The sequence below is a fragment of the Apis laboriosa genome, unplaced genomic scaffold, assembly GCF_014066325.1.
Source record: "Apis laboriosa isolate Shangri-la unplaced genomic scaffold, ASM1406632v1 scaffold12_cov154, whole genome shotgun sequence".
Classification (NCBI taxonomy): domain Eukaryota; kingdom Metazoa; phylum Arthropoda; class Insecta; order Hymenoptera; family Apidae; genus Apis; species Apis laboriosa.
The window spans coordinates 433,941-456,458 of record NW_025221207.1 but is presented as its reverse complement, the minus strand read 5'-3'; the positions used below and the strand labels follow the sequence as shown (position 1 = coordinate 456,458).

Here is a 22,518-nt window from a genome sequence, read left to right as displayed (position 1 = left end):
GTTCAAAAGATAAAGTTTTATGATCACTTCCATTTTATTAAAAAATAAAGATGTTCAACGACCAAACGAATTATAGTTATCCAATCAGACATTCCATTTTGATATTTTAATTCGAATCGATACAAAATATAATTATTAACATAATTATAAATTATAATCATAAATATAGTCATAAACAAAATTATTAGTATTATCTGCAGGACAATAACAATAGTAAAAATGATAAACAATTATTCTAAAAATAAAATGAATAAATAAAAATAAAAATAGTAATAATAATTGAATAATAAATTAAATTATTAAATTATTAATTAAATAAATACTATTGAATATCTCTTTTTCTTTTGTTCATTCTTAATATTGAATTTCATGTACAAATGTAATTACGAAGTCTAACCAGAACAATATATATCTGCTTAAGATAACTGGTTATATTTTATGAATGATTATATATGTATAATTTCCTGTACACGGAAGTATGTAATATTTCATTCTGAGTTCTTTTTATGATACAAGATCCTTGTATTTTTATCACGTATGTTAAATTAATTTTATGATAAATGTAATTCAAAGTAAAAAAAAAAAAAAAAAGAATTTAATTCTTAAAATGATGAATTCAAAAGTATTTTATAATTTTTACTTGGAGAGAAAATGAAACTGTAAAAAATGAAATCTTAGAGAAAATCTTCTGTCAGATTGAAAAACCGTTCATTTGACAACTTCCGCCCTCAGGTTCTTAAAAGTGTAACGCCTTGATGAAGGGAGGAGGTAGAACCAAATAGGAAACGCTTTTATTCTCTTGAATATTACGTATTTTATAAAACATAAATTGATATGTAAAATATCAGAATTTAATATTTTTTATATCATGGATTATTTATAAAAATATATCTATCGAATATATAATATAATATTGAATAGAATATGCCATAATAAAAATGTAGTTAGTGCATGTAATAATAATTCAATAATATTTTCTACTTAAAATTATTGTGAATTTTTTTCTGTGAAAAGGATAAAGAAAATAAAAGAATAGTCAATAAGGAATTATTTAGATATTAAATAGATAAATAATAATTTATTTTATTTTATCATATTTGAAGATTTTCACAAGAAATTACACAAGAAATAATATTTGTCCTACAGTGTCAAATAGTGGTTCCTTCGTATTCATTCGGTTATTTTCGGAGGTGCTCGACTAGCTGGCGCGCGCTCCATTCGGTCGTCGACGCTTCAGTATTCGTTGCGACTCCGTAAAAGTAAGACGTGTCCTCGCGGTGTCTGGCTGCTTCGTAACCGCGTCGTAACCAGAAACGCGTTCGTGAGGTGCGAGAACGCCTCAAGTAACCGTTTTTGTAACTATCCGCGTGTACCGGGTGAAAATTACCGACTCGTGTTATACATATCCTTTCTCTGATTGTGTGTACTTTGTACACCAAACAGCAACTGAAAAAGAGAAGAGAGGAAGTAAAAAGGGCCACATAGGGAGAGCAAAGAAAGGAAAGACGAAAGGATTATATATTCGAACAACATGGCCACTGCGATCGACGACCGGCAGGAATTGTTGGAGCAATTTCAAGCGGTGAGTGAGTCCTTTTGTCTTTCTTACGATGAACTTTGAACAATCCTGTTACAAGACATCCGTTACTATGGTTTTTCGTTGATGTTGTATTACTACGTACACCCTAGTTTCTTATCGATCGCCGGTTTTATCAGCATGCTTTCGTGGAAACCCACCCTCGTGAAGACTACGCCGGGTGTCGCCGCCCTGCAGTCAATTTATTCGTTTTTTACGTCAACCTTTCGCGAAATTTCAAATGTATGCAACGTATTAAGAATCTTATCTTTTTTAATTGCGCGTATTGAAATAAAAAAGCAATTTCTTTATTTCAAATTTATTAATATTATGTTTTTAATGTTTTTTTTAAATAAAATTACGTATAAGTATGATTCACTGCATCAATTTTATGCGGTTGTCTTGTAACAAGGATATGAATCATGCATAGTCCGTGTAGAAAAACGACGTATGCATGTTTTTCGAACGCATTGTTGATCATGATTGCATTTAATATCAACGATTTTTCAAATCGATCGAGCGCTTAATTACATACGATATCAAGTATTATGACCCGTTCACTTTTTACTTATTCTCCCCAATACGTATGTTCACGCATCTATAAGCATTCATTTGTTTATATTATGCGTATATAACGTGTTTTGCTTAGTATGTCGCAAAGTTTATTAAATAGTTTGGAACCATTAACGTATAACATAAATTACGAATTGAGCATTATCCGTTGTGTTCATAGTTCGTACCGGTATCGAGTTTATTTACATTTTGTCTCGCGTTAAAAACACTACCATAAATTCAGCATACGAAATAATATTAATCATTTCGATATTTAAATTGTACTATTTCGTTTATTGCATGATTATTTCATCTTTTTATGGGGATTTGCTTTTGCTATATCTTTTTAACGGAACTGATCATTCGATCTTTAATTTCTTCTGATAAATATCTCTAAAATTCCTTAATACCGTTATGACCATATCGAGAGGAGAGTTTCAACTCTCCAATCGCTACACTCTCACATATAAAAGAAAGGCCATGTGACCGTGATCGCACGTGCTTGTCCTTCGAATACCTATAGTTGTTCCAATTACATTTCACCATTGCAATTGTACAGTTTCTCCACAGATATAACGCATCAAGATGTACACTTTATTCACGATTTTTCGATCGATTTCGATGGGCTTTGCATCTCATTGTCGAGTCGTTGTTCCTTATTTCTACGAGTTCACGGTTGATTAACTGAGCGTGCAGTCTCGCTTTGCGAAGCTTTTTACTCTCGACCGCGTGTCTGTGGCCAAAGATTAATTTTTTATTCGTGCAAGCTTGTAAACTTGTAACTGTGTAGAGTTAATATTGGAACATTTAATCTATTTACATCTATAAACATAATTTCGAGACACGATATCATTGCAAAAACATGAGATATTACGTTAAATACGAAAGGATTAAATCTTTTCTTTTGATTACGCACATTTGTTAAACACATAATTTAGACAATTATGTACAAATTTTTAATGAACTAATATCGTAGTATCGGTAAACTTGTACCTATATAATGCAATATATTGGATATTTTATTATAAATTATTCTAATATATATCATAGACTCCGTAATTCCGTACGGTACAAAATAAAAGCGATAATATAACACACTCGTAGTTTTTTGTATCCCATCATCACCATTTTATCGATCGAATTTGCAATTTATGAGTCACGGTCCTCGCCACTGTACGACTCTGCTTTTTCCTCAAATAAACTCGTACAATATCTGGGCAATGGTCACCAAGTGTGGCGTTTAATTCAGCAGGATACAATTATAACCGTTCATGCGGATGATGCTTAGGAACGAGATGAGAATCCCCTCGAAAACAATGACCTTGCTCAAGTACAAGGGAGATGGCGAAATTGCTCCCTTCCGCCGGCATTGTCGAGAAAGTCTTCAATTATCTTATTGATCGCGTTACCGGTGCGAGAACGCAACCCCTTCCGCGACATCCTGCCCGATGCAGCATTGCGAAAACGCATACACCTATATGTATATCCATTATACACGTTGAAAGGAAAGGCGAGGGGGACTACCCTTGACGCGACGCTCATGGCTCAAGGCGCGGCCGATTTGAAAGTTTGATCGCGGCGGCATGGAATTTTATATAACTCGATATAACTTTTAGAAACCGTGTTACGAAGAGCGGAATAGGAGGAATTATTGAAGTAGGAATAAAACAGTAAGAATAGAAATGTTATATTGGAGTAACGAGCATCGAATTTAGAACAGAAAATTAAATAATATTATCGAAAATATTGAGGTGATTAAAGGATTAGAATAAAGGATGAGAATTTGAGTCGATCGAAATACATCAATTTCGTACCTATCACTTAAAGTTGTCGATCTGGGTGTTCGAATCGAAGAAATCAATTCATTTTATCAATTGGCTGGAGGCAATTCGATGTCGGCCGGGTAATAGGGTTATTTAAGTTATTCGAGTAGATCGAATTCCTCCCCGTAATTTCCGACGGTCAAGATGCTCGAAGTATCGGAATGCTTAACTCGGTTCGTCTGGTTGGAGGACACGCGGACAGATCTAATAGACTTCTCCCTCTGTTTCCTGCCCTGTCTCGGATTTACTTTTCGGTAGCGAAAGTCGTTAGTGGAAGTAATCGAGGTGGGATTCGTATTTGCACTCCGTGAAGGGTGCTCGAAAGGGAGCTCGTACCAGTCCTCGTGAGTTTAGAGTGTCCTAAAGCGATTATGGAACACAGCGAAAAAACGTCTTCGTACTCGTTTTCCTTTTTTTTTTTTTTTTTTTTTAATTGTAGGACGCGTGGAATAATTCGGGATTATTCGTTGAAATATGATTGAACTGCCCCATTAAATTTCGTCAATGAAACACGGGATAGGTAACACGATTATTTATTATTTAATTTATTCGAATTCAATATTGTTTTCGAGTATTTGGAAAGAATGTTGAACGGAAGAAAATTTGTCACGGTTAGGGAAAAATTTGCATTCGTTGGCGCGTAATAGGAATTCCAGACACAGATCAGATAACGGCATCCGGAGGAACGATTCGTCGAAAGCGTCGATCCCTGGCGGTCGTTCGCTTCGCGTCGCATCTGCTTTAAAGCTTGGTATCGGCTTTTTTTAGCGCATCTAAATCACCCCTCGAGTATGTAAATATGTAGTACGCGATAGTGTCCGCGTGTCTGTGTGGATTACGCCCGCTCCGCTGCACAAGGGGTTGAGAGTCACCCCGTCAGGAACAATGTTGCGAAGAGTGTTCTTCTGAAAAGGGTGGCGATGCACCCGGATGTATCTTTTCCCAGTTTTCTTTCTCGCCTCGGGCGAGTTTCCAATTAAAAAAATGCCGGAAATCTTGCAGCTCTATTAAGAATCTTGTCCATCGAACAAAATCAGAAATCATAGAGTTAAAAATTAGTTACTTTAGAAAATAATTCGTTCGATATTTTAGAAAGATATATATATTTTTTTTTAATATTTCGTTGAATTTTATGATTTCTTTCAAGAAGAATTTACGTTATTATCGTTTAGATCGAATTTTAATATTTTTGAAGATATTTATAAATGATCGATATATTAAAAAACAAAATACGTATATCAAAATATTTCCCCTTAACTTATTTTCCAAAAGTTCTCTAATAAACGTGTTTTCATTTTCAAAGAGCAAAATTTCAAACGATTAGAATCGTTGAATAAAATACGGAGTGCGTTCGCAATACACTTGAACTAGTTTCTCCATTTGCGTTGGTAAAATGGCGTGGTAAATAAAGGAGCACGTGCGCTCCAACCCCCTGAAGCGTCCTTACCGTGCACAGACACGTGCCGGTTCTTTTCTTATCCAGACATCGTTGCTGTTGGTCCTTTGCAGCGCAGCTAAAATAGACCATCGATGTTGCGCTCCCGAGAATTAAACGCTTATGTTTACCCGAGTTACCCGTGGCCAGCTCGCAGCAGGGAAGAAAAACACGTACGAAACAATTGGGAGAAGGCGTTTTATGATCGGTTTTAAGGGGGTTAAGCGAAACTTCGAGAGGAACAAAAGGATGTTGTGATATATTTAGCTCGAATAATTTTAGAACAGGATCGTTCTTAATATTTGATTGATCGATTAAATTTTTTATTGTAAATATGAGAAGAATGAAAAGAAAAAAAAAAAATCATACCACTTATCGCGAGAATTTCATTGGTTTATAATTCGTTTCGTAAGATAAGTTGGTCAACAATTTTTACAAGTCGAGTATTTTAAAGCAATTGGATACAGTTCGAATAGAATAGGTCATAAAAGAGAGTAGTATTACTAGTTGAGTTTACTGAAGTTTGTAATAGGATCGTTTAAATAAAAAAAGGTTAACTCGATTAGTGTAATTTCACAGATGGAGTTTCGGAATTTGTTATTATATTTCATGCATCGGGTGTTTCTCAGGTACCGTGAGATCGTACCGCTTCGGACCAAAACTGTTTCATACTTGTGCGAGCATGAAATTAATACAGCAATGGGTTGTTAATGTTCACGAAAGAGGTGTTATAATTTTATTAAATATACCAAACTATATATGGATCAAGTAAGATCGTTGATTTTTCCAAGTCAAAGTTTATACCAAAGTTTATTTCGCGAATATCTCGCGTTATCTATTTACACGATATGCCCAACATGCCAACTCATTCCTTTTCTCCAAAGAAATTAATTAATTTTGCGTCTTGTTCGTTTTCAATTTTTTTCCCCATTTTCATTTCATTTCAATCCATCTCCAAAAAAAAAAAAAAAAAAAAAAATATTAAATCAAGTCGAGTGATTTTCTATTCTTTTTCCTTTTCTTTCTTTCTTTCTTTCTTTCCTTTTTTTTTATTCGATATTATCTCCTTTATCGTCGTACGCGCGATGTTTCAATTACATCGGTGCTCAGTCAAGGATATCGTACGAAAGTCACCGAGATTAGAGGCTGTTTAAAGTGTGTCTCGCGAACATTGCTCAAGATAAAACGCCCTCTCGGTCGAGGCTCGGCCGACATTTCGCAATATCGCGGGGAACAATTAATTGTCGGCTCGTTGTACCGCCGAATTTCTTTCTTTTTCTTTCTCTTCTTCTTTTCTTCTCTCCGATGCAACGAGTGTGGGACACGCAAAAAGCCTCTCGCTCGCAAGAGGCAAACAATGCGCTCTGTTCGAATCGTTGCCCAACGTCGCCGTTATAATGGCGTGCCGCGATTATTATGCAATTGCGCGTCGCTGGAATATTAAATGGACTGCGATCGGCCGTTTAAATATAAGGTCGTTACGAAACGTCGTTTTCCTAGCTCGAATTGTGCCACGGTATCCCCATTTTTCGTTTCGTTTTGTTCCCCGATTTCTTTTCGCGCGAGAGGAGAGAGAGAAAGAGAAAGAAAGAGAGAGAAAGCGAGAACGTCGCGAGTATCATGCGAGATATTTTATGAGAGAAATCTTTGAGGATCGATTAGGAAGAAGCGCACTTGACTAAATAAAGAATTGTATCAGTCGCGTATGAGTCATCGGTTGCGTATGTAGCCAACAATACGAGATTTCGCCCGGGGAGAAGCGTGCTTCCTCGATTCTGATACATTATCAGTAGAATAACACGCATTAGTCGAAAGTTTTCTGGAATTTCGTGTTTGGGGTGTCGCTTCGTAAAACGAATGCCACGCTCTCAAACGTTGTGGAACGTTTTGGAGCGTTTAATATGCGTTCAATATTCCACGTATCTCGATCGATTTTCAATTCAATCATAATTAGTTCCTATATTAAAATAAATAGTGAAATACAAGATGGAAATATCGATATTAATAAATTTGAATCGCACGAAATGTATATTACTTATCGTACGTACTTTTATTATTAAACGTGATCGACATTTTGCATTAATATTTGCATTAATTTCATTACGTTAATTCAAATTGATGAAGTGATTAAAAATTTTCATAATCTTTGAATATCTCTATCGCAGATTTTCTTTACGAATCATTTTTTTTTTTTTTGGAGTTTATTTATTGCCTCGCGTGGAGAAAGATCGGAAGTCGCGTTGAACCTCGGGTGAGAAGTGCGTCAAGTTCGACAATGAATCATTCAAGGAATTCGTAATGGATGCTAAATGATATGATAATTGCCAGCCTTGAAATTCACGTACAAATGAATCGTGTGAAAGAACGTTCGGTCGATGATCGACCTCACCGTATAATCGAATTGCACATTTTTATGTATAATCAGGAAAGTGATTGCAAACTTTCGACACCAAACTTTTATCGGAAGAAACGCAAGGTAGGAGGAAAAAAATATTGAAGGAGACAATATTTCGTGGTGGGAGAGAAAGATAAGTAAATTCTACGCATTTGGTATTCGCTGAAATGTCAAATATTCGTCGTTCGACGACCGATTCATCATCTTTCATCGAATAAACGCATGATATACGTATCAATCATCGAATGCAGAATACGTGTGGGTACAAGTCAAAATTTTGAAAAACTATATATTTGGAACGATATATTTATCGAGATTCTTGGAATAAAAGAATACGCGTAATTAAGAATAATTCGTCGTATATTGAATTTATTTCAATTAATCGAATAAACACGAATGAACAGATGTGCACAAAAGATTGTTGGAAAAACATAGGAAGTACGAAATATTTGCAACGAGCATGTGTTAATCTATTTCGGTCGTAAAAAAAAAAAAAAGAAAAAAGAAAATCTTTACGAACGACAAAGCTAATCAATCATCCTTGGCAAACAGATTAATAACAATATCGTTGATCGTTATTGAATCCAACGTTCTTTGTTCTTTAATATCCATTGTGATTTCGATTTTGATCGTTCGGCAAACGCTCGTTCGTTCGAATTTATTTTTTGTGTCAATGCACAAAATATCGTATCATGCGAAACTCGATGTTATTTTGTATATTCGTCGGGAGGAGGGGGGGGAGAGGGGAAGGATGAAAATAAGAAATGCACAATGTTTCTCCTGTCTCTGCGTGCAGCCGCGGAAAAACGCGATCGTAAAACTTGCGCCATTACGAACGTTCTCGTTTATGAATGTGCTCTTTATAAAGATAAAAATATTTGTTGGCATCAAATTTCGATCGAGAAGGGGAAAAATGTTCGATGATTTTTCCTCGAAATCCGGCGATTAATTATTTCCCTTCCATTGAATTAAATCGGCGAGGCGATGATATTCGCGCGCAATAGAATTCGCAGCCATCCATAAAGAATCGTTTCAATATATTGAAACTTTCGTTATTGAAATGCGATCAATGCCAGCTGGGGGGTTTGATTCTTCCTGCGGTTTCATAGATAAGCTAGAACGATTGCGAACATTCGATAGTTTCCATTCGCGATAGATATGGGGAACAAGGAGCAATAAAAATTGTTTGGTATGACTGCTAACCGATGTTTTTCAAGTCGGTCGAGCTTTTGTTTAATTGTTTGTGTCGATAGACGGTAACAATGACGCGTTTATGAATAATAAGCAAAGATGACTGAACAGTTGATATATATCGTCGTTCAAGGCAAAATAAATTTCGATTTTTTTCAAACAGCATTGAGGTTTATCGAAGTTATACGAAAATAAAAGAATTCTTGCATTCTTTTTTTTTTTTTTTTTTTTTTTTTTTGTATTTAACTTTCTCTAAAAATTTTAGAATATTTGGATTGATGTTTCAAGAATAAAAGAATTATCGATTAATTGGAAATTTCTGAATTTTTCGTAATTTTAAATAATATGTTTCTCTGCAAAAACGCTAGTCAATGATAGCTTATTCGAAACAGTATATTTAATATATATTGAATAGAAAATGATTCGATATTAAAAAATAATAATAATAATAATAAATTCACTTTACGAATTTTAGTTTATAGACTACATAGTACACGATCGCGTGTTGTTAATTCTAGTCGTGGAGAGCATCGAAATCGTCTTTCCAGGCTCTTTTTTTCTCACATAAATATATAGACACTGTACAAGTACTTTTATAGTCGCGCCATGTGTATACGCCAGTCCTTTGCCAGTTCAGTTCCCACGCTTAACTCCTTATTACGCCTGTATTTATAATTAATTCTACCACTAGCAAGATTTCCAGGCATCCATAAGTGTTGAGATAACGCGCATTTCCTTCAACGAATCGAATTGCGCGATTGAAAAACGTGCTTTATTTATCGATCCAATTTTCACGAATAAATCGATGATTAAACCGCGAGGCAAGTGCGCAATTGAGCATCAATTAATGGCACGAAATACGATCAAATTAATGCCGTAACGAATCTCGTAAAGATTATTTATATATAAATCATCGTGGGACGCGAAGTTCGATAAAATACGTATCGTAAAAAGATAAATCTTTCTGGAAAGGAGACCTACGCAAAAATATATGGCAAGGAATGCTGGGAATATCGTTTTGCACGGTTGCCCAGGAGAATACCAAGTGTTAATATTCGCAGGAAATAAGCGATGAGTGAATCACGTGAAGGTGGCGCGAGTGTTTTTGGAGGTTAGGAACGTGAGATGGAATTTATAGGGATACGAAGAAGACAGTTCTTAAATATAGAATGTAATAAGAAAATATGAAAATTGAATTTTCACAAGAAATTTTGAAATATTAAACTTCGAAATATTAAAAACATTGGATAGTTGAAAATATGAAAATTGAAAATTTGGAAAAGTTAAAATTCACTCTCGATGTAAGTAATTCAATTCCTTTGTAAAAAGAATATATACACATTCGATCAGGTGAGCGGATACATCCTATCTTGAAACGTTTACGAGGATCTTCAAGATCAACACAGATTTCCTGCCGGCTTTAAACTACACTTCAAGTTTTCGCAGAACTTTCTCGCGTATGTTACTTACGGTAAAGAGAAACAGAGTTCACCGGCGCTTTTGGAACACAAGTTACCGCTTCGTTTGCTCAAACACTCAACAATCCACATACCAAAAATTCTTCCTCCTTCCCATAAATTGAATCATCGTCAAACCATACATTTTCATCAACATATTCTCTCGACCATAATGACGAAATCTCTTTTCATTATTATATTTTTTCTCTTTCCTAATTTTACTTTATCTTTAACCTTCAATATTTACAATAAGTTTCAATCCTCGATTAATCTAAAATTTCTTCAACATTTCAAATAATCCAAAGCGCGTTCCCTGCTACTTTGAATCCCGTTTAAACTACCGATAACACGACCATTAGACCGGTCATCCGCAAGAGTGTTGTCGTTAAGCTCGATAAGCCCTCGAGAGTACCTCTCCCTTAATGTACCTTATGGATAAATAAGGTATCTCGAAATTGATGAGTCAGAGGGCGGATATATCTTCTTACCGAGAAGGAAGGGGGCCACAGTGGGGTTTAATAAGTTTGGTCGAGTTACCGATCCGCGAGAGAAAGAGAGAGAGAGAAAGAGAGAGAGAGTGTGTGTGGCAGTGTCGTGTGACAACTTGGTGCACGATCTGTTCAATCTGTCAACCGGTCGGTTTTGCATTTCACCCCGTGGCTTTGCTAATCGAAACACGACGCTCGAAGGTCGATCGAAATAGAAACGTTAACGATCGTGTAACCGGATTCGTGATTAAGCTAATGAGTCCGCGTTAAATAAAGTTGTACCCCCCACCTTGGTACCCTTAATTGCTCGATAAAAGATATCATTTTCATCAGAGAGATTTCATCAGAGAGATTTTCTTGATTTCGATGTGAAATGATTCTTTTTTTTTTTTTTTTTTTTTTTTTTTTTAGAAATATTTTATAAATATTTGCAGTATATGCGTAGTATTTATCGATTAACGGAATATTCGTTAATTAGGAATATCGGAAATGAAAAGAAAAGTTTGATATCGAATATTTGATAACATAAAAAATACATTATATATTTTCAATAATTTTTGCTGTAATAATACGAACGAGTAAAATTTTTTGATAAAATTTATCAAAGATTTATTTTCTGAGAAGAAATATTTTTTGGGTGTGTCTTGCAATATTATCGGCAAGGATATTGATAAAAGAAAACCTAATTAGGTGATAAACGAACGAATATTTTTTGATATTGGAAATGAAAAAAAACGAACAAAGATAAAAATCTTCGTCCAGCAAGAGTATTAATTGAAATTTAATTGTTCCAAGAAACTTTTAAATCAAATTCTTTTGAAAATCTCGCGTTAAAAAATATCATTCCATTCATTTTCGATCTTCTTCTTGCATACAGCGATTAATATAACAATTTAAAAAAATCTTGCATCGCACGAGCCATTTAATCTGTGTTTGGACAAATCATTTACCTTACATCGTGCTCGTGCTTACCTACATCTGTTTGGAAACGTTAAGAAAATTTATTAGGTCAGATAAGAATAGAAAAAAAAAAAGAAGACACATTTCCTGACTGACTATCACCGATCTCACGCTACTCGAGACGCAGTCGTCTCTCCTCGCATACGAGAAGCCAATTACTTGTCCAAATTCCAGAAGGAAGGACCTTCGAAACGTCTGCTCTCTTTCGAACCAACCAGATTGTCGCGTTCTCGTGGCAAAACCGTTAATCCTCTCAGGCCTCGTACGGTTCTCGATGTAAATTCCACCAGTGGCGAGGCTTTTGCCTCTAATTAATACGAGAATCGTCGAACAATGGGGCGAAAAAACTGACACTCTTGGATTCAATTTCTATAAGAAACTATATAGATGGAGGTCTATATTCTGGGAATTTCTGTTCTTCATCCGTTCCTTTTACTCCATGATAATTATCGAAGCTGGCAATGTCGTGTACGTGGAGATATGGGACGAATTTTCACGAATTCCACGAAACTGGAAACCATCTTCGATTTACGATTATTTTTTTCCTTTTTCTTTTTTCATTTTCCTCCATTTTTACCCGTATTTGTTTCCATAACGAGTTTATTCGAACGATCCGTATCGTTCGATTTTCGTAAATAACTGCGTTACGCCGCCTGTCGAGGGCCATGTATCTTGCATCGAGATCTTGTCAGCTGAGTCAACAATTATATAGAGCCACGCAGATGCGGAGTTCTTGCTTTTATATACAATTGTTTCGTGTTTTCGGAAGGGGAATAGAAGTGTATATGCCAGTTACCGAAAGAACTTAAAAGGGGATGAATTCGTTTGAATAAATAAATGGAAAATGTAGGCTAACTGTTATATACATATATATAATTTATCAATTTTTATTTAATAATAAATAATAATTTTCCTCGCCACGCAACTTGTTCAACATTCTCTCGTGACTTACTCCATCATTTCCAGTCAAACGAAACGTTCTCTTCTTGTCGCGTGTAAGACACGACGTAGAACAGGGAGCAGCGGATGACCACAGAGGAAACAAGATCCATCGAGAGAGTCGTTTCACTGTCTGCATCGCTACTTTCAGATCACCATATCTGCGCAATTCCCTACACTCCTTCGTGTCGATCGACACTATTGTGGCAAACATTATTGATAAATTTATTCGCTGCTCGCATCCGGTGCTCCATTGTGCATTCCATCTCTTTTATCTTCTTCTACGATTCTTATGAATTTCCTTAGATAAATTTTTACGAATCGATCTTTTCTTCTCCGTTTTAACTCGTGCCAAAGAAGGGAATTCAAATAAATTCATATTTATATTTGCTCCACAAGCGAACATATTTATCTTACATATTTATAAATTTTGTTATATATAAGTTATAAACATAAAATTCATCAAAAATGCTCATATTTACGAAGTTATAAAAATAGGATTTTTTCGTTGGTTCTGACAAAAATAATTCATTAATCTCCAAAATCCATCCAAAAATCAAAAATCCTATGTTTACTCGCACACGTTTCGTCCAGATTCTTTTTTTATCGTTCTTTATCACTGGAGGCAATTAAATTCTTTGAAAAACGGGATTGACTGGCCGGAAAGCGGAGATTGATAGCATTAAAAATTGAGCGTAACACGCGAAACGAGTTATCTAGAATTTGCCGCGCCTCGGTGTAGGCAATACGAATCGCATCGAGATAATGACGGTTCTCGATCCATCAACGATGCACACACGCTCGCCCGTTTTAATTCTCGCCGATCGATTCGAGCCTTGCGCCCTGATTCTCCCGCCATTTCTTTCCAACTTCTTCTCGATCGTTCGCGGCAGAAAGTGGGCCACCACTATGGGGTTCCTCTATGTCGCGTGGACGATTTACCGAACCAACCAAACGTGTTGGAAAGGATTCTCGGAGCGAATATAGATCGGATTTTTTTTTTTTTTTTTTTCTTATAGAAAAAATTATTACGTTCATTTTTAGAACGTTCTTGGAAATATTAGCATTTAAATTACGCTTTAATTAATTAACCGTGCCCCTCTTATATATTTTAGATCGTGTAATTATTGCACGGTATAATTTTCACGCTTCTTATTATATATATTAATCATGTTGATGGTAAAAAAAAAAAAAAATCGCACTATTAACACGTAGATGTACGTATAATTAATCAGCCGCTCTCGTTCCAAGAATAGTGGGAAATAGTAAATGCTAATTGCACGGAACAATGATCGTCAGTTTCCAGGAACTTGTTGCTCGACCGAGACTCAAACTTTCCAAAAGTATTATTCATCGACGCGAAATTCCACGCTTCCTTTTTTGGAAATTTTCGACAATTCCAAGTTTCTTCAAAGTGAACTGCGCATCATAACCTTCATCCCTCTGCTAGTTCGTAAACATTTTTACAAAATCGTATCCTGTTAATCGATCAACCCCATTTGTATCTGTATTAATCCACTCGAGAACTAATTCATTAACTCGTCGAATTAAAAGCTTATCATCACACACAGAGTGTATTTTTAGAGTAATTTTAGAGTAATTTATATTAAATTTATATTAAAAATATTTTTTATTAAAAATTTATATTAAAAATTATATTAAATTTATATATTTATTTTCTCTTATTTTTCTCTCCTCTTTCTTCGACTCTCGTTAAAATTGGAAAGAATATGACTTGGCGAATCGCGATGATCATCCTCCTCCGTTCCACGAATTATTCGATTATTCTCCGATTAAAATCGCATCGCAATCGTTCGGATTGCGGCGTTTCCATCGAATGCCTCTCGTTTTATGGATGGCGTTTACTCGATAGCCGAGGTTTTCATGGAATGGAAACTTTTCAGCCTCGTCAGCTCGTCGACCGCGATGTCGCAAGCGGAAAGTGCCTCTGAATCGAGGAGCGTTAAATTACCGCGACAGGTTCGCGAAACCTCGACCAAACTATTATCCGATGTCAGTGGAGTTTGCTTGCGCAAAACGTCGCGGCCACGTTAATTGGCAGCGTGTAATTAATCCTTGTAGGTTGAGCGAGGTGTAATTCGTATCGATGCGACACGTTTCTCTTCGATTAATTGTTTAATTGTTCGACACTGTTCCACTGTTGTTGTTAGTTGAATTGGTACGATGGATGAGATGAATGGAGGAGGGGATGTTGAAAGTAGGATGTCGCGTAAGTTGAAACTTGTCTTATCGTATTTATAAATTTTAGCCATGTGTTTATATTTTTCATTCGTGATGAGCGATTAATTCGTAATTTAGTTCTTCTGTTTCCTTTGAAAATTGAGATTAATTTTTCGAATATTGCGTTGAGTATAATGAATGTCTTTTATATAAAATGTTCAATTTTTATTTGAATGTGAAACGTTAGAAAAAATTTTCCAAGAGAACTTTGATGAATTAAATTTAAAAGTGATTAAAGAAATTTGTTATAATTCCTTTCTTTGCTATTCCAAGCAGAAAATATTCTCCAATCAGAAAAATAAGAAATTCAAGAAATCCAAGGAATCTTTGCCCTTAAATTCCCCAAATTTTCTCGAGGAAATAACCGAGATTTAAAATCCTAACAAATCTTTAGATGTTCTTCAATTGAAAAAATAAGAATTTTCCAAAGAAAATCGAAGTCTAAAAGATCGAAGAAAACTTGGTCCTCAAATTTCCTCGAAACCCCAAATTTTTTCAAGGAAATAACCGAAGTTTAAAATCCTAACAAATCTTTAAATGTCCTCCAATTGGAAAAATAAGAATTTTCCAAAGAAAGTCGAAGTCTAAAAGATCAAAGGAAACTTAGTCCTCAAATTTCCTCGAATATTCCAAATTTTCTCGAGGAAATAACTGAAGTTTAAAATCCTAACAAATCTTCAGATGTCCTCCAATTGGAAAAATAAGAATTTTCCAAAGAAAGTTTAAAAGATCGAAGGAAAATTGATTCTTAAATTTCCCCAAATTTTTTCGAAAATAATCAAGGTTTAAAATCCTAACAAATGCTTAGATGTTCTTTAATGGAAAAATAATAATTTTCCAAAGAAAGTCGAAGTTTAAAAGATCGAAGGAAAATTGATTCTTAAATTTCCTCGAACATCCCAAATTTTTTCGAAAATAATCAAGGTTTAAAATCCTAACAAATCCTTAGATGTTTTCCAATGGAAAAATAATAATTTTCCAAAGAAAGTCGAAGTTTAAAAGATCGAAGGAAAATTGATTCTTAAATTTACCCAAATTTTTTCGAAAATAATCAAGATTTAAAATCCTAACAAATAGATATAGATATCTTCCAATTAGAAAAATAAGAATTTTCCAAAGAAAATCGAAGTCTAAAAGATCGAAGGAAAATTGATTCTTAAATTTCCTCGAACACTCCAAATTTTTTCGAAAATAATCAAGATTTAAAATCCTAACAAATCTTTAGATGTCCTCCAATTGGAAAAATAATAATTTTCCAAAGAAAGTCGAAGTTTAAAAGATCGAAGGAAAATTGATTCTTAAATTTCCTCGAACACCCCAAATTTTTTCGAAAATAATCAAGATTTAAAATCCTAACAAATCCTTAGATGTCCTCCAATCGGAAAAATAATAATTTTCCGAGGAAACTAACCGAGGTTTGAAAGATTCGAAGCGAACGTGATCCTTAAATTCCCTGGAGGAACACTGGAGGAAACACAATGTGCACGTAAATTAAATCGGTGGAACACGATTGTCGCGCCGAACGTGCGCGAAGTAATGAATGAAGGGAGGGTCCCGTGGGACAGAGGGAAGCAGCGGTTGGTTTATGTTTAGAGGCGTATGCACGTATAAGGAGGTCCTGCGAGCGCATCGAGAAATGAAAAAAAATCAGAGGTGATCGCACTTGGAAGAATGCGAGCTTGACTGACTCACCGTCACCGATCTCGCTTCTTCGAGTAGACGCGTAAGCTGAGAATTTGTTGGATCACATTTGTTGGATCACCGTGCGTTGTGCACCCGTAACACACCCTTTGGGAAAAACTCGGTATAGAAACCTTATAGGACCTTATCCGGCCTTATTTCGTTGAATAATTCAATTGTCGCTATTGGGAAGAGTTGATTTATGGTATTGGACGGATAGAGGATCGTTGCACGATTGAAGAGAATGATAATTCGCGAAGTTATTGAAGTTATTGAAGTTTGATATTAATAGCAACGCGTAGCGATTTCTTGTCGGCGAATGGAATGTTTTATTTGACTCGTCAGTCTCTCGTGATTTGTTGATTGTTTCGCAAGATTCACATAAGGAAACAAATTTTCTTTATCGTATCATCGTATCCCTTCTTTTATTAATATAATTATCTCGAGTTTTTTTCATCGATCTCTTGTTTATTTTTTTTCTTTTAATTCAAACAACAGTTAATCATTCGCAAATTTATATTTTTTATCTTTAAAGAAGAAAAAGAAATAAATAATCGAAGAATAACTTATCGCTTGCTATTGATGCATGAACCGTTATCTTTCCGTGGTATTCTTAGTTCCAACTTATTCATCATCCCAGAGAGAATGAGAAATATAAATAAATGATTTTTGCAATCATCGAAATGAAAGAAATTTTCTACATCAACCTCGTGCCTCCTTTTGTCCATACAATTATCTTGAACCCACTTCATTAACCTCTCCTCGAAGAAATAATACCCACAATAATACCCAATTTTCTTTTTTCTTTTTTTCCAAGAACGAAAATTACCGAAGAATAAATTGATACAACACGCGTGTGTTTATTATTATTATTATCTTCGAAAAAAAATATATATATATATATATATTTATATAAAATAAAAAATAAAAAATAATTACCCATCTTTTCCCACCCGTGATAAATCGATCTTTCAAGAAGTTAAAACGAGCAAACACGCGTGCGAACTCGATCGTGAAATTGCCATTTAACGCAAAACATATAGTCGCGTTAACGTTTAATAAATAACTCGAAGCTTGTGTCCAACATCAAAGCTGGCACACCTTTCACGAGCCTCAGACTTTCAAGTTTCTTGCTCACTGTTACGATATACGTTCCGTAGTACAACCCTGGAATACTAGAATTAGCTAATAGCCCAATTCCAACCGGCTTTACTGGCCAGTGTTTGCACTTTAGAGAGCAAGATCGAGTGGCCGGAGTAAATTGAACGTTACACCGAGTTTTGTCCCATTTTCCGCGCAAGCAGAAACTAGTTCCAACGACGGGTTAGTTACCTTAACGTAAGTCGTATACCGTAGGGTTCAAGGCGTTCTACTTTCGAATTGTATTTATTACATCTCAACCGTGCAACCAAAATTGGAGTACGAGGATACGAGATACGTGTATTCTCCAGGGAGAAAAAAAAAAAAAAAAAAAAACAATTGCTTCATCTTAGATGTGCAACATTTAATGCTACTCTGCAAAAAGTTCAAACGAACTTTCCTTGAACTTTGTCCTCGTATTTATTGACCGCGCGGACTTCAGAGATTTAATTTTCTCGATGTTCGAGGCAATTTTTCTAATCAATTTTTCTAAAGGGATATTATTAATAATCCAGAGTCAGTTTTGACGAGCAAAAGTTATTTAGCATTATTTTGCTTACCCATCATTAACGATAATAATATAGGTGATATAGAAACACAATTTCTTACTTATTGCAACTCATTATCTATCCCCCACAAAATCAGCCAATTTATATTTTTCTCTTTGCACGTTTTAATTGTTCAATTCGACGTTATTACGCGAAATAAAACTTTTATATTGAATTTTATCACAATATACATTTTTCACAGAGTAATAATCAGCACCTAATTCGAAAGATAGATCGCCCCTATCATACTCGATTGCAAATACCATAATCGATTTCCCTCGTTAAGGAAACACAGGCGAGGATACGTGCAAATCGGGCGATCGATATCGAAACAGGTGAAAGCCGGGGATTAGAGGAAACAGTTGGCATTCACAGCGCGCGTTATCTCATTATCCGTCGATTAATTGTACCGGTAATTGATCGGTATCGTTAACCTTGGTCACTTTCGCCGCTGTTGTAAATCAAATCACGCGCGCGACTCGAGCGCCGCGTAACGCGAAAGTCGTGGCGAAACGTTCTTCTTCACCTCGTGGAGGAGGAGGACGCGGATCGTTCGTTCGACAATGAAACGAAGGAACGATTTGATCGACGACGAGTTAGTCGATCGCAATAATCGATCGTTAATAATCGTCTGAACAAGGATTCCGAATCGGTTGCGCGCGCAACATTGACACTCAGTACTGCTATGCATTGTGATTCTCGTGTAAGATCGCGTATTTCGAGGTTAGAATACGCGAGCTATGATGCTTAAGCGTGGTAGACACGCGTGTGGTGGTGAAAAACACTAGTTGGTCTTCCTCTTAATCCATGACGTGCTCGAACAGCGTATTCCACGATCGAAGGTTTGCAGGATCGTTCGTGTCGTTGAATATGCAACGTTCGGGGAATATGTACGTACGAAGAGATGGAAAAAGGTTGAATTACGTAAGAGGGAATATTCATGCGTCGAGTGTCCTTTGTCTTGGCCTTATAACGTGGCTGCGACAAAAGAGGTGGCATGCGCTCTTGGCTTTGTCCTCTCCGAAGAAAATAATGTATGGTAATTTTAATGCGGTATCGTTTATCGTGGAAATTTTAGTGGAATTACGGAAGTTGGCTTATCGTGCGTGCACGTGTGTGTGTGTGTTTTGTAGTTGGTAATTTAGTTACTTCGAATTCTAGACCAGTATTTTCCTAATTTCTAATTTTTGCGTTGCGCAAATTTTTAATTCGATGGTTCTTTTTTTTTTTATCGGCAATGAGCATTGAAATTACTCGTCTGTGAATCGTTTACTCGGCCCACATGGAAAATCATTATTTTAAAATTAAATGTATTTACATCACGACTTACCTCAATTTCGATTTATCTTTTTTCGTTTTACTTTTAAAATTGTACTATGGAATGTAAAAAGTTAAGGATGATCATTCAACATAGTACAATTATTACTTTTAAAGGATTATTTTAATATATTATACGTGTAAAGAGTACGTAAAATTATCAATTGCAGAAAATCTGCATAGTTGCACAACGATTATGGAAGTTCGAGTTCGCCATATGGCGACAAGAGATAGGCAAAATATCAACGGAATTAGATTAAACGTATGGCGTCAACGTATTCTTCAAGAACGATTCGCTCGTTCAATTATCACCACTTGAGCCAACTTCGAAGCGACCGGCAAACTTTTTACACTCTCGTGGCGCCCATTAAGGATCATCGCCGAGCTTTCAGCGGCGATGTAAAACGTGGCCGTAATTTATTCCGCGTGACAACGCATCGTGCAATCTGCCGCATATAAATTAAACTCGGTGACGAAAAAAAAAAAAAAATCACGATTCGTTGCGAAAACTGTTATTTCGTCGAACGATTCGCGAAACAATTAATCGATCACGGAATATTCCAACTCGGTTTGCCATCAATTTGTCGTTTCGAACGACATTTTCGACGTTTCGATGTCAGGTTGTTTGATCGTTGTCACGTTTAATGATTATTTTTTTTTTTTTTTGGAATATATTCGCGATTGGAAAAGAAATATTGTTCTGTCACGAAAGTTGAAGTCGAGAAGTATGAATCGCTTGACCTATCTTTCTTAGAAAGATGGAAGAAGTTTTTCAAAAAGGTTCATTACACTTACGATCTTTCATGAGTCTCACAGAATGTGAAAAGATCTTTTCCAAGTTAAATTATTTTGAAAGATTTTAACGAAAGAGAGAGAGATTTCAAAGTTTCGGGACATGTCAGAAACGATTATCAAGAGTTAGAGAAATCTTCCAAATATTCAAGAATTCTACCAGAAGATACAAAATTTAAATGACTTTATAAGGTTCCACGAAAAAATTATGGAGATTTTAATCGTGATTTTAGAGATTTAGAATATCTGTTTCACTTTTTAAAATTATTTATCTATCGATATCGAATATATCGAGCTTTTCAAATTTCTTTACTCATTCATAGTTACATAGTATGCAAATTTTCAAATATTCATTTTAATATCTATGATAATTATTCTACGGAATTCAAAGTCATGTACGTAACATATATATATATTATATACATTTAAATCAATAATTAGCAATATTCGAGTGACTTTTCCTCTTCGAAACTTACATATAGATAAATGAAGAAAGTTTTAAACGAGTAGCATTGTTCCAAGGAATTTTACCGTCCGATGGTGGACTATACAGTTATTTTTTCCGCATTAGACTGCTAACCACAAGCCTTCGTTCGCATTCTAATTAAGTCTAATTGCGTTTTATCTCCATTCCCCGTGCGATAAGTCAAGTCGTGTTCACGAGGAGGCGAAGTCGAAGGAGTTCGCACAATCGAAAAAATTCCAGCAAATCTTATGGATCGAAACCGACGATGACTCAATCTCTCAACCATCATTTATATCGCCGTCTGATCCGTATTTTGCAATTAGTAGGTGTGCCGCGGGAACGATTACAATCTTTACCCTAACTTTTCTTACCATTTTACGATACGATTTTTCGTGAAATCACGATGCTTATCATAAAGTCACTCGTGAAACTTTTCGTACGTCACTTTTTCGTAAAAGTGAATCAGATTATCTTTCGTTTCGCAACACGTGCGTACAAGAACAATTACAGTCGGTATTAATCGAATTTGAGACCTTTGTTACCCGAACAATTGTAATATTCTTGTAATATGATATATCGAAGGATTCGGAAGACAATCGATGTAAATGATATTTTTTTTTTAGATCAATTACATCTCTTTATTATAATTATCTATCTATTTAACTCAATTGATTCAATTTACACTTGGTCGACTTGTGAGATCCTTCACACATGTACATTCCATGACAATTATTCAAAATCATATATCTTCGTTACTCGAGATAAAAAATTGAATCCGATTGAAAAGAATCCACTCTTAATATGAACTCTTACGACCTCAAACAAAAAAAAAAAATTCTATTACACGCGTTATCCGATTTATAGAAAAACCTGTTTATCCCGTGTGATAACAGACTTTCGTACGATGCAAAGCTTGAAAGAAGGAATAACAATAAAACTTTACCTCGGCAAAGATAATCTCTTTTTATTTATAAAGATATATGCGTCTATATCGATGGTATAGAGACTGCGCATTACGATTGCGCAATTAGAATCCGTCACCAAGTAAAACCCGAGTCCATCCGAAGCTTGGCTTGGCTTGGCTCGCCTCGATGGAGAACAAACGCACGTGTTCCACGTAGGTGGAATCTCATCGTGACGTGGGTTCTGTCCGCGCCACCTTGAGATCAAGGAAACCAGTTGACTCAAACGATCGAAATCTGGAACGCACGGTGTACACCTTGTACTTGAATCCTCTCTCCTCCCTCTCTTCAATTAACGATATCGCTTTACCGAGGAATCCTTTTCTTTTCTTTTCTTTTCTTTCCTTTCCTTTTCTTTTTTTTTTAACGTACGTTTCGTCGCGATGACTTCATACTCGCTCGCTCTCGATTTTCTCCTTTCTCGTTTTATCGACGTTGAATCGTTATCACGGATTCGTTTCCTCGATCTTTTAAGGGGAAGGGTTGTAAAGTAATCGTATAATTTAATCGATCGGTCATTAGGAATCGATCACATTTTTTTTTTAAACATATACAC

General features: G+C 35.5%; 1 protein-coding gene across 1 annotated transcript in view; it reads left to right on the top strand.

Moving 5' to 3' along the window:
• Positions 1 to 1,256: 1,256 nt before the first annotated feature.
• LOC122720459 (plastin-2) overlaps positions 1,257 to 22,518 on the top strand; it is a 36,147-nt gene continuing 14,885 nt past the window's right edge. Inside the window, exon 1 of the mRNA XM_043947203.1 lies at positions 1,257 to 1,582. Coding sequence (XP_043803138.1) covers positions 1,532 to 1,582 — 51 coding nt within the window. The 5' untranslated portion in view covers positions 1,257 to 1,531. The remainder of the gene's footprint in view (positions 1,583 to 22,518) is intronic.